The sequence below is a fragment of the Pinus tabuliformis genome, chromosome 8 (genome assembly GCF_031772625.1).
Source record: "Pinus tabuliformis cultivar Carrire ecotype Pingquan chromosome 8, CPIR1, whole genome shotgun sequence".
Taxonomy (NCBI): domain Eukaryota; kingdom Viridiplantae; phylum Streptophyta; class Pinopsida; order Pinales; family Pinaceae; genus Pinus; species Pinus tabuliformis.
Genome location: NC_142294.1, coordinates 46284633 through 46303325, shown reverse-complemented (window position 1 = coordinate 46303325; position 18693 = coordinate 46284633). Strand labels below are relative to the sequence as shown.

The 18693-nt window shown below is 41.7% G+C and overlaps 1 protein-coding gene across 1 annotated transcript in view; it reads right to left on the bottom strand.

Annotated features, from left to right (window-relative positions):
• Positions 1–839: 839 nt before the first annotated feature.
• Positions 840–18693, bottom strand: part of LOC149234061 (dihydrolipoyllysine-residue acetyltransferase component 4 of pyruvate dehydrogenase complex, chloroplastic-like) — a 32233-nt gene continuing 14379 nt past the window's right edge. Inside the window, exon 6 of the mRNA XM_089371733.1 lies at positions 840–1274. Within this exon, the coding sequence (XP_089227859.1) occupies positions 1170–1274 (105 nt within the window). The 3' untranslated portion in view covers positions 840–1169. The remainder of the gene's footprint in view (positions 1275–18693) is intronic.

Here is an 18693-nt window from a genome sequence, read left to right as displayed (position 1 = left end):
TATGTGGTGTCTGATTCAGACTTTGGATTGGATTCACATACTCACACGCCAGCTGTTATGAATGCACCAGCAGATGCTCAACCACAAGGTAACTCCAATGCTCTTTCTCCAGTCATTGTAGTAGATTAATGGTCTTTCTTGGCACTTGGCTTCTGGGATGGAACATTATGTGGTGTCCGATTCAGACTTTGGATCGGATTCACATACTCACACGCCAGCGGTTATGAATGCACCAGCAGATGCTCCACCACAAGGGAACTCCAATGCTCTTTCTCCAGTCATTATAGTAGATTAATGGTCTTTCTTGGCACTTGGCTTCTCATTTTTGTTTACGCTATGTCTACTTCTCCTATGGTTTTATGGCTTCCAATATGCCTCAGTATGTTATATGTGCACACTGTTTTGTTAGATTGCCCAGCATGCACCCATGCATGTAACTACTAATGGGCTACATTGTTCGAATGTTAGTCTGTTTTTCCCGTTGTTCCTTTTGGATAAACCAGGGATCATGGGAATATGGTTTTTTCAGTCTATTTGTTTATGGGATCCCACCAAATTTTTGGGAAACAAAAGATATCATTGTAATATCAGTTTCTTCGTAATATAAATATATTTCTACAGCTTACAAAAAAGAAAACAAATCATAATAATAAAATAGATCGGCCTAAATTTATTTTACTGAGATATTTTACAATACTCTAAGTAGTTTACATTCAACTCTGATCTTTTAGACCCAATAATAGGTATACATGTTGAATGCTTTTTAATTGCTCACTGTGCTTAAATGTGATCGAAGAATGAAAAGGAATGAATAACTATCAGAGTTCTATACTCAAAAGTGATGAAAGAATAAGAATTAATAATTACCAGAGTAGCTTTGTGAGACCGCAGCACAGAAATACATTGCACTTCCAACAAAAACATAATTATTTTTTCACTCTTTTAGGCCATTACCCAAAAGAGAATCAATGAAGAAGATATAGTTGTGCAGTTTCCAGTCACGAGGATAAGGCTTGAATAGTAAAAGAAGTTTCCGAAAGAAATTTTCGTGTACATATATACCAACTACAGTCCTTTTCTAATGCAAATTGAGCATTTTTATTAGCTGGGTGACGGGCAACCAAGTTAAAACTAACAAGTACAATACTTAAACTGTCAAAAATATGATCTTACAATGTAAGTCCTTCAGGATTCTCAACAATCTTTGAGAATGTTTGCAAGAAAGCTGCCAACTCAGCACCATATATTATTCTGTGGTCTGCTGTCACATTCACCTGCAGTATCAGAATGTAGAAAGGTAATTAAAATGCAGACACCCATAATTTAGAAATGCATGTGTAGTGGGGAAGGAATCAAATTACTCCACATTATAAGTGTGTAAACTTTTATATAAAAAAAAATTGAGAACTGATTGGTTTATATCTAACAAGACCAAAGACAGCTTTGAACCTGGGCCTGGCCCAGATAATTCCTCTAAATCCAAAAAAGATATTGCTCTAGTTCTATTACCCCACATATCCAAAATTTCAGGTCAATTAACACACCAGCTCAAATACATCCATTAGGAAAAAAAAAATGTCTAACAGCATGCAAAATAAATCTTTTGATCAACATCCCCATAGTTCCATGATTCTGAGAGTAATATTGCTTTTGTTCTATTTTCCACAAACATCCAATATATCAGGTCAAGTAACACACCAGCTCATATACATCCACAAGTAAAAATATTTCTAGCAGCATGCTAGACTAAAAGAAATGGGTGTAAACTAAAAGAAATGACATCCAGTGATGCTAGAGAACATACCAGTGCATTAACGCTCTTAGAAACAATAAGCCTAGTACCTTGGTGCATGAAACCTTCAACTAGAAGGTGAACAGTGATATCTGTGTGGTTGGCAGTGTGGAAAAAGTCGGCAAAAAGTTGGGATTAAATCCTAAAAATCCAATTTTTTCAGCAAAATGATTAAATCGGCCGACTTTTTCACTAACAAAAATATCAGGAATAAATCATATTAATCCCAATTTTATTGGGAATCGACCGAAAAAATCGTCCCTTTCCCAGGCCGCGGATAAGAGGGCAAAAAGGGGAAAAACACATTTGTTTGTTGTCTTTGCTCCCATTCGTCCCTGTGGAGAGAATAGCTGTTTGCCATTGCCCAAGAAGAGGAGATTTGCTAGTTTTGTGGTGGGGATTTGGAGATTTGTCCACTGCTCAACGTGAGAGACTCGGTAATAAATCGCTGCTGTTAGGTATGTATATTAATTCTCTTTTAGTCTTTGTTACACAAATGGCTTCTTAAATCTTTCCATAATTCTATTAGGTGGTTTTTATCTTATTTTTGCCCAGAATTTTGAATCAAAACATTGTTTAGAATCTAGATTGAAGCAAAACTTCAACTTTCAAGAATCAAATGACAAAAATTCAAACCCTTGTTTACTGAATCTGAGTGTGTTCAAGTGAGTGAGAAGAAGCATTTAAAATCTAAAATCAACAATTCCATTTGTGTTTGCTTCTTATGTGATGAGAAATTTTTAATTTTTTTCAATTTTTTTTGTCCCCGGGTTCAAATTCAAGTTCAAAGTTTAAAACAAAATGTCAAGGCTTTTGGACGCTATGTGGGAATATGGTGAACCTGATACTATACCCGAATCTGGGGGATCAATAGAATGTATTTGACTTGCAAGTTGTGTGGCAAGCATATGTCAGGAGGTATCAATAGATTAAAATTCTATTTGGGGCAAAATCTAGACCTTTGCCCAAATCCATCTTCAGAAATCATCCGACAGGCCATTCAATTGTTGATGGATAAAGAGGAGGGCAAAGACACCAGGGCAGCAGTAAAAATCCAATTTCTATGGGCCTCAAGAGTGGGGGAAAGTGAGAGTGTTTCTTCAGCATCACCTTCCACACCCATATGTCCCAACCCCTCAACGTTCTCATCTCTTTTTGTTCCGAGAACCACACCTGGTGCACAACCTAGAATCAAATCGGCACTTTGAAAAAAGGAAAAGGAAAAAGCTGACAGGTTGGTCAGTAAGTGTCTTCTATGGAGTGATGTTCCTTTCAACATTGTCAAGATAAACCCATTCTACCAACCTATGTTTGATGTTGCTGTTGTCGTTGACCCGGGGTACAAAGCCCCCACCTTTGCAAAATTGAGAGGGACTATTCTTTAAGATGAAAAGATTGATTGCACTTCTAGATTGGAGGAGTTTAGGGCATCATGGGAACACACTGGATGCACAATCATGTCAAATGGTTGGACTGACCAAAAGGATAGGACCCTTCTTAACTACTTGGTTAGTTGTCCCAAGGGGGCAATGTTTATGAAATGTGTTGATGCATCTGCACACATTAAAGATGCGTGTTTATTATGTGAGTTGTTGGACATCTTCATTCAGGAAGTAGGCCCAAGCAATGTTGTCCAAGTCATAACGGACAACGCTGCAAATTATGTTGCAGCTGGCAAGTTGCTTATGGAGAGGTATCCTAACTTGTTTTGGACACCTTGTGCTGCTCATTGCATTGACTTAATGTTGGAGGATATAGGTAAGATTCCTATTGTGAGGGATATTGTTGAATCATCTAGGAGCATAACAAAATTTATATATAATCATGCATTTGTGCTTAGCTTGATGAGAAGATTCACCAACAACAAAGAGTTGGTGCATCCTGCCATTACACGATTTGCCACTACTTTCATATCTCTTTAGTCTCTGTTGAATTCTATGTGGGATGTGAAGAGCATGTTTCTTTCACCGGATTGGCATGCTTTATCTATTAGCCGCAAACCAGAGGGAGAGGACATATGCAGACTAGTTTCATATGATCAAAGCTTTTGGGCAGGAGTAGAGGAGGTGTGTGCCATTTCATAACCTTTGGTAAGGGTTCTTCGGTTGGTCGATGGAGACAAGCCCGCAATGGACTACTTATATGAGACCATGGATAGGGCCAAAGAAGCCATCTGTGCTTATTATGAAGATAAGGGAGACGAGGGGTTAGAGAAACAACAAGTCATATGGAGAGTGATTGATGAGCGATGGAACAATACCCTCCATCGCCACATTCATGCTACAAGTATCTACCTATTGACAGTGCTAGACCCGCCAACATGTCAGAGGAGATCCCCGATAAGAAGTCCCAACTAGACCTCAAACCGTTTAGAGTAGGAGTCCCAGCAATGGGTAGTACGGTATTGCCTTGAATGCGGTTGCGTGCAGAGGTAAGTAAGATGTCCTTGTTGGAAGCAAGGGTGTGACCTTGCAGCAAGCCAAGGCAAGTGCATGAAAAGGTCTAACACAAAGAAGGGGAGAAGAGTGCGCCCCTTAGAAGCCTGTGATAGCACGCAACTTGAAAGGGAACACACGAACTGAAATACATCAAGAGTAAGAAAGCAAGATAGCCGACGATCGAAAGTGATGAGTTATACCAACAACACGCTTCGATAAGATTCATACAAACACATACAGAATAGTCCATACATACATGCGTAAATTACAACTACATACATCATTAGAGTAACTAGGATAGTTGAACTACAATAACAATATATGCATGAAACATGTTGGCTCTGTTATATTAAAAGAGTGAAAGATCCAATCATACATACAACCATGACAGCCACTAGCCCCAATAGTGGAATGTTACAGTCACTGCCGCCTGCTCCTCCAAAGAGATGTACTCGCTCTGCACTGTGGAGAAGCCAAGGCTCGTTACAATACACTCCAAGCTTTCTCTAAGTTATACCTATCAGAAGCTTGGCTCCCAAAAGTCTATATAATGAGTTATGAGGTTTTATATATAGCAAAGGGTGGGGTGACCCTTGACATTCCCCTTTGTGACTCTTAGCCTACCCTCATGACTCTTCAACTTACACATGACTGTTTACATTCTACTATTGACACTTGGTCTTTCACTTTACAACATGTTTACAATACATTCTGCACATGTACCCATGTGAGACAAAAATGGACTTGAGTAAGCCATACAAGACATCACTAAGACTCGGACAGTTGTGGGAAGACTAACTCGTCGACATCCTCTTGGTGATCGATGGTGGCGAACTGATGCCAAGCTTGGTAGTCTGTTATGGTGTCCGCGTACTCTGTGGTGACATCCTTCTGAAAGCAAACTCTTGTCTCCGTTGCATCCGGGTACACTAATTTGGCACCTTTGTCCAACTCGTTAGATAGCATGCGCATCATGGTCTTGAGTGCAACCGGACCAACGACATACTAGTGCATAGTGTTTGCACTCATCTGCAAGTCTGCACTGGGGGCTATGCGCATCAACTGCTCGAAGTACATGTCCAACTCCAGTCGGACTTGGTTCTTTGCTTTCGCCTCGGTGAGTGTGCCAATGGATGGGATAGCATGCGTGCGCACAATGACATCCATGCTCCTGAACACTCGTGCATGGGAAGCCTATAAGCTGGTGATGAGCTGTGGGAGTTCCTCATAGTTTCGGATCTGACTCCAAATGCATACCTTCAACTCCACTGCCTTTGCCTTCATCATCTTTGGCAAATACAACGGAGCTCCCTTGTACCTCATTGTCCATATTTTCATGTGATCGACAACAGTGTGTATGGTTGACAAGATGCGTGCTCTCCTAGCACAGCGCTGCTGCCAACCGTTAAGATGGACAACTGACTTATGCACGGTGACGAACTTGAAGTACAGCTTCCGCATGACTGTCTCGAGAGACGATACTTCATCCAGTATTGCTTTCTTCAACTCTGCTATGGCAGATGTTGTAGCTTGCTCTTCTCCATGCTTGGTCGCTTGCAACTCCTTAGCCATGCACTCGTTCTCAGCTATCAAGAATCTCACACTTGAGCAGGTGGCTTCAGCATATGTCTTTGTAGCATCAGCAAATGCAATTGGATGTCTGTGCACATCGAACACGATCACTCGTTCTTCAAACTGGGCAAGAGATACATGGACATCCGAAGTGGGCACTTTGCGCGACTGCACAACTCTATGTTGTGACTCGTCGAAAGATATGTTGTGCACATCTGCTTCCGAATTGTCCTTAAGGATTTCAGTGTCTCCTTGATCGCTTGGGACTTGCTCTGCTCCCGGATCTAGTGAAGCCGGTGGAGTGACCTCTTGGTCCTTAGGCATGAGGTCTATATCCTGATCTAGCTCTGGCTGAACCACATCCATGTCCATCTGTTCAATCTCCTGAGAAAATTCCTACTCCTACGACTGCTCACCCTGTTTGTTATCTGCCAGCTATTCGGATGAATCAATAACCTTTATGGGCGCAGTTTCATCAATGTGTGCATGTTGCACCCCCTGTTGTTCATGTTCCTATTGTCCTTCCTTTTCCCTCCTGCGCAGCTCTTGTTTTTCCCTTAGTTGTTGCTTCAACTCTTGCAACTCCTTTTCTACCTCCTTCAACTTCTGCTTCTCCCTCTGTCTATGCGCAATCCTCCTGTCGCGTTGTCGCCTCTTTGCCTCAATCTCTAAAGCCGTTCTTAACACAAGTGGATTTGCTTTGAACTTATAACTTTGCTTTGCCTCCGTGTTGTCGGCAACCTTCCTCTTGCCTTTCTCAAGTGCAGGTCTGCTACCCTCTGTTATTGCTGATGTTATTACTCTCTGTGATGTTGTTGTCTTATGCACTGCTAACCACTCTACAGCCATTTTGACCAGTTCATTAAGCCTTGAGAAGTTATAGCAATATCTCCATGGGTCTTCCTCAAGCCAATGACACACCCCGTTGATCCAATGATGATACACTCTCGTACAGTGGTCTTCCACTAAGCGATGCGGGTCATATGGATTGAAACTTCTGGTGCTGAAGGTGAATATCTTGAATTCCTCCGTCTCAGCCTCAGCATGCTTGAGATTCTAGATCTCATACAACCCGATCCACAGAGGAAGAGCGGGCCAAGGTGCCTTCTTCCTGTGCAGTCTTGCTGACAACCCTATCGAAATGTGGTATGCAACTTCTTGCATAACCAGCTTATCCATGGCAAACTTCGGCAAAACATGCGGAGCCTTCTCTGCGATGTACATCCGGATGAAGGTGCCAAGGGGTGAGGCATACCAATCTGCTATGTTAACAAATGCTTCCATCACTGCCTGTGACATGCAACGCAGATTCTGTTCAAAGATCATCTTGTACACTGAGGTGTCGAAGTGGTCTGATAGTTGTATTATAACTCCACGGAAGCTGTATTCGGAGAACAACCTACAATAGGTGTGCACAGAGGTTTCTAAACGAGTCCATGCCCAACCCAAGCCAAGGAACTGCTGACGGGCACAGATTACATCAAGTATGTAAGCAGACATGAAGAGCTTTGCTTGTTGACCCTTGGGCGGATGTCGGGCATCTGTTACTTGTCCCTTCAACTGGAGAACCAACATGTCGGACCAATTGAAAGGTCTTCCTTCGTTTGCCAGTTGATCCAACACAATCACCCAACTCTGCGGGAATGTTTCTATACTCTCTTGGCCGTATAAGCGGCATGCGAAGATGACCAAGAGTTGATAAGCCTTCCGCAGTATCCTTGTCTTGTAAACTTGGTTGGGTGTTGTCCTGAACTTAGATGGCTCTTTCACCCAGCTCTTCAAGATGTCTCTTGAGTTTGCACTGCTGCTGGGCCTGGTGAAGGGTGCATCCATTGTGACCACCAACTGCGGCAAGTGATACATCTCCTAAAAGTCCTCTGCCCTGAAGGTATCAAGTTTTGTTCCACTAACACTGCTCAACACCATTGTCTTTGGATTAGTGTGTGAGACAATCCAGTGGATCATGTCCGCACATGGAAACGCGGAATACCTGCATGCAATCTGGTACAAGCCAGACTTGTGTATGTTGACATAGACTCTACGGTCCTCCAAATTCTCCTCAAAGGTGCTTGAAAAGATGTCATTGATGTCCTGCCATTTGATCTTGATCTCCTTGTCTATGAACAACTTAGTGTCTTCCTAGATGGGCAAGCTCATAGACACTTGCTCGACCGCATCTCCAGTTGCGCTCTCAATGGTGTCCTTTAACCCTACTCTCTTAGAAGCATTGTAGAGAGACTGTTGAACACCTGTGATACCTGGATACAGAGCAACACTCATGGCAAGCAAACTATCAGTTGAAAACCAAAGCAACTTGAGGACTGGCATGCAACACACCTGGGTGACTCAATGGAAGATTTGCGCAATTTTCACTGGGAGGTTGGGGGGGACTGACTGCCAGAACTACGCAGAGCACAGTGCAGACTATCAGTGAGCGGACTAACTGCTGAAATTGCTTTGAGCACAGTCCAACTTGGCCTACTGAGGACTCAACATGAGCAACCTAGGAAAATTGCATTGCACAATTCCAAGGGCCAACTGAGGCACTGCCTCTCAGAATTGCGTAGAGAACACTCTAGGAGGCCAGTGTGAGGCAAGCCCTGAGCAATTTCTGGGAGCAAGGCAAGGCCTTCCATCCCAGAAATGTGCAATGCAAGCCGGGCAAGGCAAGGTTCGGACCAAGGTAGCTCAGACCCGCCAATGGGCAACTGAAAAGAGTAAAGACTAAATGCATGTGCGAAACTGGATGCAATCATGAATGAATGAACATGCATGCAATCAGTATGTGCAAGATTCAGTAAAATGGAAAAACAACTAAGTGTGTGAAGCGAGTTGTCGCAACGATGGTTGTCAGTGCAGAAACATTGTCATGCATGTGCCAGCAAAGAGATGCAATGGAAGACTTGAAACGGTGCTTCTACAAGCTAACATGCATTAAAACCACTGCAAGTGTTCAATGAAACCAAGCAAACAGCACTCACACAAACTGAAATACAAAAAGCGACAAAAAAGTAGCAAAAGATATGAATAGCGGACTTACCCGGAAAAAGTTGTGATAAGTGCCACGAAGGTTTCCTAGATGCGATGGGGAATGCCAGAGCTCTAAGATCGCAGTGAAGAATGAGCTCTGAAGCATCAAATAAATAGTTTTGACAAGATCGAAGCTTATGACACGCATGCCACAATTCTAGGAAAAAGTGACACTTGGCAGGAGGTTTCTAAAGCGGTTTTTGCATGTAACCCCCAGTTGCTAAAAAATAGATCCCTAAAATATAGGGATGCTTTTTGATTTTTGCTTCTTCAAGAAAAAGTTGCCCATGCATGCAAGGCAAGATTGCTCAGTCTTGGAGTGAACCGGTCAACTTGGGAGCACATGCAACGGACTACAAGCCTCTGGATGACTTCTACGCAATTTCTAGGTTGAGTGGCTCTTGCTGCCCCTCAGGCTCTGTGCAATTTCTGGACTGAAGCCAAGGCTGCCAGCCAGAACTGCGCAAATTCTGAGAGCAAGCCCAGTGATGGGTTGCTCTGCACAATTTTCAAGGGGAAGGCAGTCTGCTTGCTCTGCGCATTTCTAGAGAACAGTTGGTTGCTTGGTTACTTTGTGCAATTTTGGAGAGCAAGGCTGGTTGCCCTGCTGTTCTGCGCAATTCTCTAAGCCAGCACAAGATCCATTTGAAAACCAAGTCATGGGATGTCAGCTTGCAAGTGAAAAGTAAACAAGTTAGCAAACACAAGTTGATAAGCTAAGAAACTCAACTGAAAGCATATGTACCTGGGCAGTGCAAGACATGCTACTAAGGATGGTTGGTAGGGAGGCTCCAAAACGAAGCTAAGGCAAAATTTTGGAGGATGGTTGTAGCCGCTACAACACTACCTCAACCCCGCATTTGCTTACCCCTGTGGTTTCAGATTTGATGTCAAGGTGATGGATGGATTCTTCACTTGTGTTGAGAGGATGGTGGCATCTGAGCAATAACGTGAAGATATTTCTAAAGAAATGGAGATATATAGGATGGGAGGTGGCACATTTGGTTTTACCATGGCTATTAAGAATAGGACGACCAAAATGCCAGGTAAGCTTCAGTTTGTTTCAAACTTCCAAGTTTAGAATTTCAATGTTTTTTTTTATGTTTCTCATTTTTCTTTTAACTTGTAGATGCTTGGTGGACAAGCTATGGTGGCAGGGTACCCCATCTCCAAAAGCTTCCCATTCGAGTGCTCAGCCAAACATGTAGTTCCTCTGGGTGTGAGAACAACTGAAGTGTATTTGATAAAATACACAGCAAAAAGCGCAACAGGTATTGGTGGACAAGCTATGGTGGCAGGGTATCCCATCTCCAAAAGGTTGCCATTCGAGTGCTTAGCCAAACATGTAGTTCCTTTGGGTGTGAGGGCAACTGAAGCGTATTTGACAAAATAGACAGCAAAAAGCGCAACAGGTAAAAATATTTCAAATTAAATTTTTTGAATTCATTTGATTATTTTTAATACTTAAAATTTCTAAGTACTGATTTACAATCTATGACCCTAATACAGATTGGAGTCCCAAAGCCTCAATGACATGGTCTACGTCTACTACAATCTTCGATTGTGGGTGAGACAACTTCAGAAACCTCCTGATGTGGAAGCCATCTCATTGGACAATATTGATACCACTGTTGCATGGAGGGTCGAGATTGAGAGGCTAACCATGGACTCGATCCCAGATTGGTTAGATGTGGATCCAGAGGAGGTAGTAGTTGCAAGGGAGGGAGAGCCAAAGGTAGAGGAGGAGGAGGAGCATCAGGGTCAGGAGGCAGAGCTGGATGAGGATGATGAGGAGGAGGTGACACCATCTAGGATGGGCAACAGCAGCATAGGACAGAGGCCACCTCTTTCATCAGCTTCTAGAGGACGACTGACTCCATTTGTATTTCCAGGGATTGGGCCTTCTTCCTCTAGAGGAAAAGGCAAAGCCATTCCCTATTCCCGTAAAAGGGGCAGAGGATCTCAGTGACTAATTACTTTATGACATGTAGATGACTCATGATATACATTTATTATATTTTTTGTTGATATTTTGACTCTTGAGAGTTGAGACTCAGACAAGACTCAAGATTCAGGAGTTGATTCAATATTTTGATATGTGATGTAACAATAGACTTCATATACATATTATATATTAGATTTCTTTACATGTTTATGTGGAAATGCATTTATTTGATGTTGTGGATACTCTAGATGCTAAAAAAATATATAAAAAAAAAAATGAATGTTTTTGTGTTTTTTTTAATTTTGCCAACTTTTTCAAAAAACTCCGGACTTTAACGAGTTTTTCAACTTTTGGACCCTTGCCGATTTAATCCCGACTTCAACCTTTTCCACATTGGTTGGAACTATAATGCTAAGTGGATTTGCAAATTACCAATAAGGCTTCATTGAAGGCATCACATATTTTTTAACTACCAAATTATACGTTTGTCAAACTCTTCATTATCTCACTTATGGAAACATCGTAACTTTAGTGAATCCAAAGAAGTGAGCATAATTTAATGTATTATAATGGTAATAAATAAGTTGCAATAAAAATTAACATCCGTAACGTTAAAATAAGGAAGGACAAAAAAATACCTATGTTGCATATGTTTCTCAAACAGGGAACAATGGGAACAAGGATAGGAAATAGGAAATTAGTGACAGGAACAGTTTGAGCACACAACCAAATTTTTCAAGGGACAATGGGTTAAGGGCGGCAATAATATACATATTTAATTCACAGGAGGGTACTTCTTGAAGAAGATGGAATCACTTTGAGGTAGGTGATGAACATGTACCCAAAAATATTATATTAAAATATCTCATGATTCATGTACACATAGATGGAGCAAAGTCAAACCCCGTGTCTTTCAAATTGAAAAAATGTTTGGTGGGTTGTCTCAATCAATTCAAACGAACTGTTTCAAGGTGAAGTTCAGTATGAGGTCTCCTTCAAGACTGGTTGAGTGTTGTTGGGTTCCATCATGTCAAATGGATGGCTTGGTGGAAAGAATAGCATTATCATAAATTTCCTTGTCCCTTTCCCTCAAGGAACCATGTTTTTGAAATCAGTTGATGCATCTAATAGGGTGAAAGATGCAAATCTGTTATTTGAGCTTTTGAATGAGACGGTTAGGACAGTTGGGGAGCAAAATATTGTGCAAATCATCACAAATAATGCCTCAAACTATGTTTTTGTTGGAAATCTTCTAGAGTCAAAATATAGGACCATATTTTGGAACCCAATGTGCATACATTGCATATACCTCATGTTAATTTTAGATAAAAATGGTATGTTCTATGCATAGCACAATTACTTCAATGTTCCTTTAGCAGCCCAATGACAATTTCAATTTAGTTTTCCAATAGCAATTACATTAACCATTAATCGCATTAACAGTGAAAGTAGATAGAACATGAAACAAGATGCAGAAGACAAACCAAGACAAGAGGACACCAAATTTGGTGGATGCCAGGGAAAAACCCCAATGTGGGGAAAACCCTTTGATCAAATCTTCTTATTATTATATCAAATGTTCAGCAGAGAGAACAAGTACAAAAAGTTAAAATTGACTTGTCAAAACAGCCTTGTCAAATCTGCAGTCAACTGCATTCAAATTCAGCCCTAACTAGTAAGTCAACGGTGGTGAAATCAGCAGCAAACTGTCTCCAATAGTTGTACGAACCAATGAGAGGAGAGAGAAGAATGAGTGAGTGATGATGATGCCAAATGAGGTAAGAGGTCACTTATATTTATACAAGTCGTTGAGGGTGAAGTGACTCGTCCATTGGGCTTCTTGAGCCTACATGATGATGTGGCAGACATTGACAATTCCCGCATGTATGGGCATAAATTCAAAAGCACATTTCTGCTTGTCCAAATTTGATGATCTTTAGGTCGATTTTGGTCCTCTCGAAAAGAGGAATTCAATGCAATAATCATCTCCATAAAATGAGTTGTCCAATAGTGGAATTTGGCCCTAGTTGCCAATTTTAACACTTCCTCTCAACTAAGGAGAATTCCCCCTGCCAATCCATCCATCATCATCGATCATCATGCCATCTTGTCGCCATGTACCATCTTGGTATCTTGTCTCAACTCTACTGAACAATGATGTAATAATGAAGAAGAATTGATCAAGAGTGAGTCACAAGACGTTGCCACTCTCCACTAACAAAAGTCAGTCCAGGGGTAGAACCCCAATCAGATTTGATCCTAAGTGATCAAGTTGTTGAACAACATGCATCTTAGACATAGGTTGTACGACAGTACATGATGCGTCCATTTGTAGTGCTATGATCCCTATCCACTTTTCCCAACTCATTGGCCAGATGAGAGGCACTTCCCGTGAGTCTCGGACTACATGGGTAGGATGTATGTTGGGGCATCTGCAGGAGAAGGTGAACCACTCTTGCTCATATGCCATAGGAGAAGGTGAACCACTCATCTTATGCATATATCATCAATCGTAGAGGAAGTTGAACCACTCACCCTACACACGTGTCATCAATCGTAGGGGAAGGTGAACCACTCACCCTACACACATGTCAACCATGATGGGGTATCACAGGAGAAGGTGAACCACTCACCCTGTACACAGTGCACCTATAGGAGAAGGTGAACCACTCACCCTATGGTCGCTCGTAGCTCTAAGAAGTACCCCAAGCCCCCAGGAGTTCCCAAAGCTCAATGTCCAACTCAAGCGAGACCCTCACGGGAGGGTCCTTCCACAACTCCAAGTCTCTCTTGGAAGACTAAGAATTTGACCTTCCCCATGGGCTTCATGAGAATGTCAGCAATTTGCTCATCAATCCCAATGTGTTGGAGCCTTATTGCTCCCCATTGTACCATATCCCGGATAAAGTGGTACCTAATATCAATGTGCTTGGAGCAGTTGTGGAACACAGGATTCTCTGAAAGGCGAATCCCACTCTGGTTGTCGCAATAGATCACGATGGTATCCAGCACGTGCTCAAATAGCTCACTAAAGAGCTTCCTCAACCAAACAGCTTCACAACAAGCCATACTAGCTGCAATGTATTCAGCCTCGGCGGTGCTTAGAGCAACTGATTTATGCTTCCTGCTCATCCAAGAAATCGAAGTAGACCCCAATGAGAAGCAACATCCAAACGTGCTCTTTCAATACACCACACAACCAGCCCAGTCAGCATCAGTATATCCATGTAGCCTCAAATTCCCGGCAGTGTATCTCAGTCCATAGTTGATTGTGCCACGGAGATATCTCAAGAGATTCTTAGTTGCAATCCAATGTATGTGATGAGGCTCAACCATAAATTGACTCAACGTATTCATAGCGAAGCATATGTCTGGTCAGGAGTTTACCAAGAACATTAGGGCCCCCACAAGTTGTCTATATTCAAAGGGGTTTGCCAATTTGGGCCCAACAGCACTTCCACATAGCTTTTTGAAGTTTAGTTCCATCGGAGTAGTCACAGATTTCCAATCCACCATCCCACATCTCTCTAATAGCTTCAAAATGTATTTACCTTGAGAAAGGAAAATCTCACCTGCCTTTTGCCAGACCTCGAGGCCTAGGAAGTAGTGCATTAGACCTAGGTCCTTCATCTCGAACTCGGAAGTCAACTCCCTCTTGCATTGATAAATGAGAGGGTTTGCACGAGTCAAAATGAGATCAACAACATAAAGGACCAAAATGAGAGACATGTCCTTTTCAACCTTGAAGTATAGGTTTGGATCAACATAGCTCCTTGTAAATCCCAGCTTCATAAGATAACTGTCAATCCTCTCTTACCAAGCCCTAGGGGTTTGCTTCAACCCATAGAGGGCTTTCTTCAACCTGCATACATGAGTCCTTCGATCTTGAACTTCAAACCCCTGAGGTTGTTCCAAGTAGACTTCCTCCTAAAGCGAGCCATGTAAGAAAGCAGTCTTAACGTCCATTTGATGTAGGCTCCATCCTTGAGTGCCATCAAGAGCAATAATATGTCAGATAGTGGTATATCGGGCAACCGGTGCAAATATCTCATCATAGTCCACTCTTTCCTATTGAGAAAAGCCTCGGGCAACAAACCTAGCCTTATATTTTTCAGCACTACCATCAGCTCCATGTTTAATTTTGTAAAGCCATTTAGAAGTGACCACAGACTTGTCCTTGGGTCTAGGCACCACATCCTAGACATCATTCTTCATAATAGATTCATATTCCTCATCCATCGCATCCTTCCATACTTTGTGTTTCATAGCTTCTCCGAATGTGCATGGTTCAGCAGAACAATAGTACTCATGGCAGCCAAGTACCCTTGATACTTGTTCGGGTTCTTAGATTCGTGAAATGTCCCTCTTGGAGCAAAATGTTTTTCAGCATCTTTGAGAGTATCTTTTAGCCACAAAGGTCTTTTCCTTGAGGTAGAGGGACCACTAAGAGGTGGATCAATAAGATCCGTCGGGCCTTCAACAGCAGGCATAGCCTCATCTGTCAGAGGTTCATCATGTTTTTCGAAAGCATCATCGTCATCCTCCCTTGGGATAGGGAGATCTCTGACTTTCCCAAGGGCAGTGTCTTCCTCAAAGGTGACATCACAGCTTACTTCCACATCTCTTTGACCATGCACATAGATTCTATATGCCTTTGAATTTTCCCTATCACCGACAAATATTCCTTTCTTCCTAGAAGCTTCCAACTTGCTTCTTTTCTCTTTACGCACATGAAAATATACGAGATAACCAAATACTCTAAAATGAGAAACATCAAGTTTCTTACTAGTGAAAACCTCCTCGGGTGTCTTGAAATCCAATGCTTGATGCAGTCTCCTATTTTGAACATACACAGCAGCGTTGGCAGCTTCTCTCCATAAGAAGTTCGGTAGACCTTGATCATGGAGCGTGGCACAAGTGGCTTCCATGATTGTTCAATTCTTCCCTTCAACAACTCCATTTTGCTCAAGAGTGTATGGAACAGTTGTCCCCCTCTTAATGCCAGCCTCTCTACAAAAGTCATTGAATTCATTTGATTCATATTCAATTCCATTGTCGGTCCTTAATATTTTAATCTTCTTCCCTGTTTGATTTTCCACCAAGGATTTGAAAGAACAGAACTATTTGAACACTTCATCCGTCTTCTTTAAGAAATAGATCCATGTTGTGCGTGAGAAGTCATCCACAAAGATTGCATAATATAAGTATCCTCCTAACGATGTTATGGGCAACATACCAGATAGGTCAGAATGGACCAATTGAAGAATATTTGGTGTTTGGCTTTCACTAGAAGGGAATGGTCCCCTTGCAAGTTTTCCAGCTGCACATCCCTGACAAACACCTTCATGATTCATGTTGAACTCAGGCATACCTGTGACCATCTTCCTTACCCCAGGCAAGGCAGGTAAGGCTTTGTAATGTAAGTGGGAAAATCTTCGGTGCCATAGCTCAGATTGATGTGAAGTATCGCTTACCAAAGCTCCCAGAGGACTTCCACCAACTTGATAGAGACTATCAACCCTAAATCCAAGAGTAAAAGCATATTTAGGGTTTCTTTGCCAAATACGTACCTTTCCATCAATGAATGCTACCTTGAAGCCTTTATCTTCCATCGCAGAAATGGACACTAGGTTCTTCTTCCAATCAGGCACATACAATACATCTTGTAGATGAATGGTTTGAACTTGATTCAAGTGAAGAGTGACAATACTTATCCCTTTCACGGGGTAAGTGGCAATATCTCCAAGTATGATCTCAAAATTAGTCTTCTTTTCAACCAAATTTGAGAGGGCCTCCTTGTACCCAGTGAAGTGCCTTGAGGCTCCACTATCAATCAACCGTGATCCAAAGTATCCGAAGGAGAGGCAGTAGATAGAGCATAAATTACTACCCTATACGGAAGGGCCACTGCTATTAAAGTTCATCACTTTGAATGGTCTCACGTAAGGGTTTCCAAGTTGAAGACAGATCTGTCTTTTGCTCTCTATTTAAACCTTTGCCATGGTCTGCCTCTTCATCTAGTCCTGATGATGAACCACACTTGTTGGTTCGAAACGCGTTGGCCAAAAAATTATCTTATGTGATTTCTACCGAAAGACTTTGCTTAGTTCATTATGGATCACAGAAGCTTGAATACAGAAATTACTACCCTATACGGAAGGACCACTGCTATTAAAGTTCATCACTTTGATCGGTCTCGCGTAAGGGTTTCCAAGTCGAAGACAGATCTGGCTTTTGCTCTCTATTTAAGCCTTTGCCATGGTCTACCTCTTCATCTGGTCCTGATGATGAACCACACTTGTTGGTTCGAAACGCGTCGGCCAAAAAATTCTCTTATGTGATTTCTACCGAAAGACTTTTCTTAATTCATTATGGATCACAGAAGCTTAAATACAGAAATTACTACCCTATACGGAAGGGCCACTGCTATTAAAGTTCATCACTTTGAACGGTCTCGCGTAAGGGTTTCCAAGTTGAAGACAGATCTAGCTTTTGCTCTCTATTTAAGCCTTTGCCATGGTCTGCCTCTTCATCTGGTCCTGATGATGAACCACACTTATTGGTTCGAAACGCGTCGGCCAAAAAATTCTCTTATATGATTTCTACCAAAAGACTTTGCTTAGTTCATTATGGATCACAGAAGCTTGAATACAGAAATTACTACCCTATAAGGAAGGGCCACTGCTATTAAAGTTCATCACTTTGAACGGTCTCACGTAAGGGTTTCCAAGTCGAAGACAGATCTGGCTTTTGCTCTCTATTTAAGCCTTTAACATGGTCTGCCTCTTCATCTGGTCCTAATGATGAACCACACTTGTTGGTTCCAACGCGTCAGCCAAAAAATTCTCTTATGTGATTTCTACCGAAAGACTTTGCTTAATTCATTATGGATCACAGAAGCTTAAATACAAAAATTACTACCCTATATGGAAGGGCCACTGCTATTAAAGTTCATCACTTTGAACGATCTCGCGTAAAGGTTTCCAAGTTGAAGACAAATCTGGCTTTTGCTCTCTATTTAAGCCTTTGCCATGGTCTGCCTCTTCATCTGGTCTTGATGATGAACCACACTTGTTGGTTCGAAACACGTCGGCCAAAAAATTCTCTTATGTGATTTCTATCGAAAGACTTTGCTTAATTCATTATGGATCACAGAAGCTTGAATACAAAAATTACTACCCTATATGGAAGGGCCACTGCTATTAAAGTTCATCACTTTGAACGGTCTCGCATAAGGGTTTCCAAGTTGAAGATAGATCTGGCTTTTGCTCTCTATTTAAGCCTTTTCCATGGTCTGCCTCTTCATCTGGTCCTGATGATGAACCACACTTATTGGTTCGAAATGCGTCGGCAAAAAAATTCTCTTATGTGATTTCTACCAAAAGACTTTGCTTAAGATAAAACTCATTTTGTTTTTCTACAGCATTACTTTCATCATATCCGGTATTACTCGTCCTTTTGGGAGGTCGACCATTTCCATTTCAAACAGCAAGAGCATTCCTCTTTCCTTTGTTGTTGAACCTGTTGTTCCTTTGATTGCCATTGCCTTTGAAATTGTTGTTGTTGTCGTCATCATCCCTTGGATGATTCTTCTTGTGAGGACACTCTCTAGCATAATGGCCAAACCCGTTGCAATTGCAGCACCTTCCTTTTCTTCCTTCTTTGAATCCCTTGTTGAATTTATTATCACTCAGAAATATTCTCTTGGTTGTAGGAGAGAAGTTACCAAGGTAACCTTTTCAGTCCAACTTATAGATTGAAGGCTAGCCCCTTCAATCCAAAGAGGGCTCTCTTTGACCTTTACACAATGGCTAGATCTTTAGATAGGTTGTGTTGATGTAGGGTTTGGTTGGGCCTGAAATCAATAATTCATTGGGTGATGGAGTCAAATAGCTAGGGTTTAGATTAATTTACCA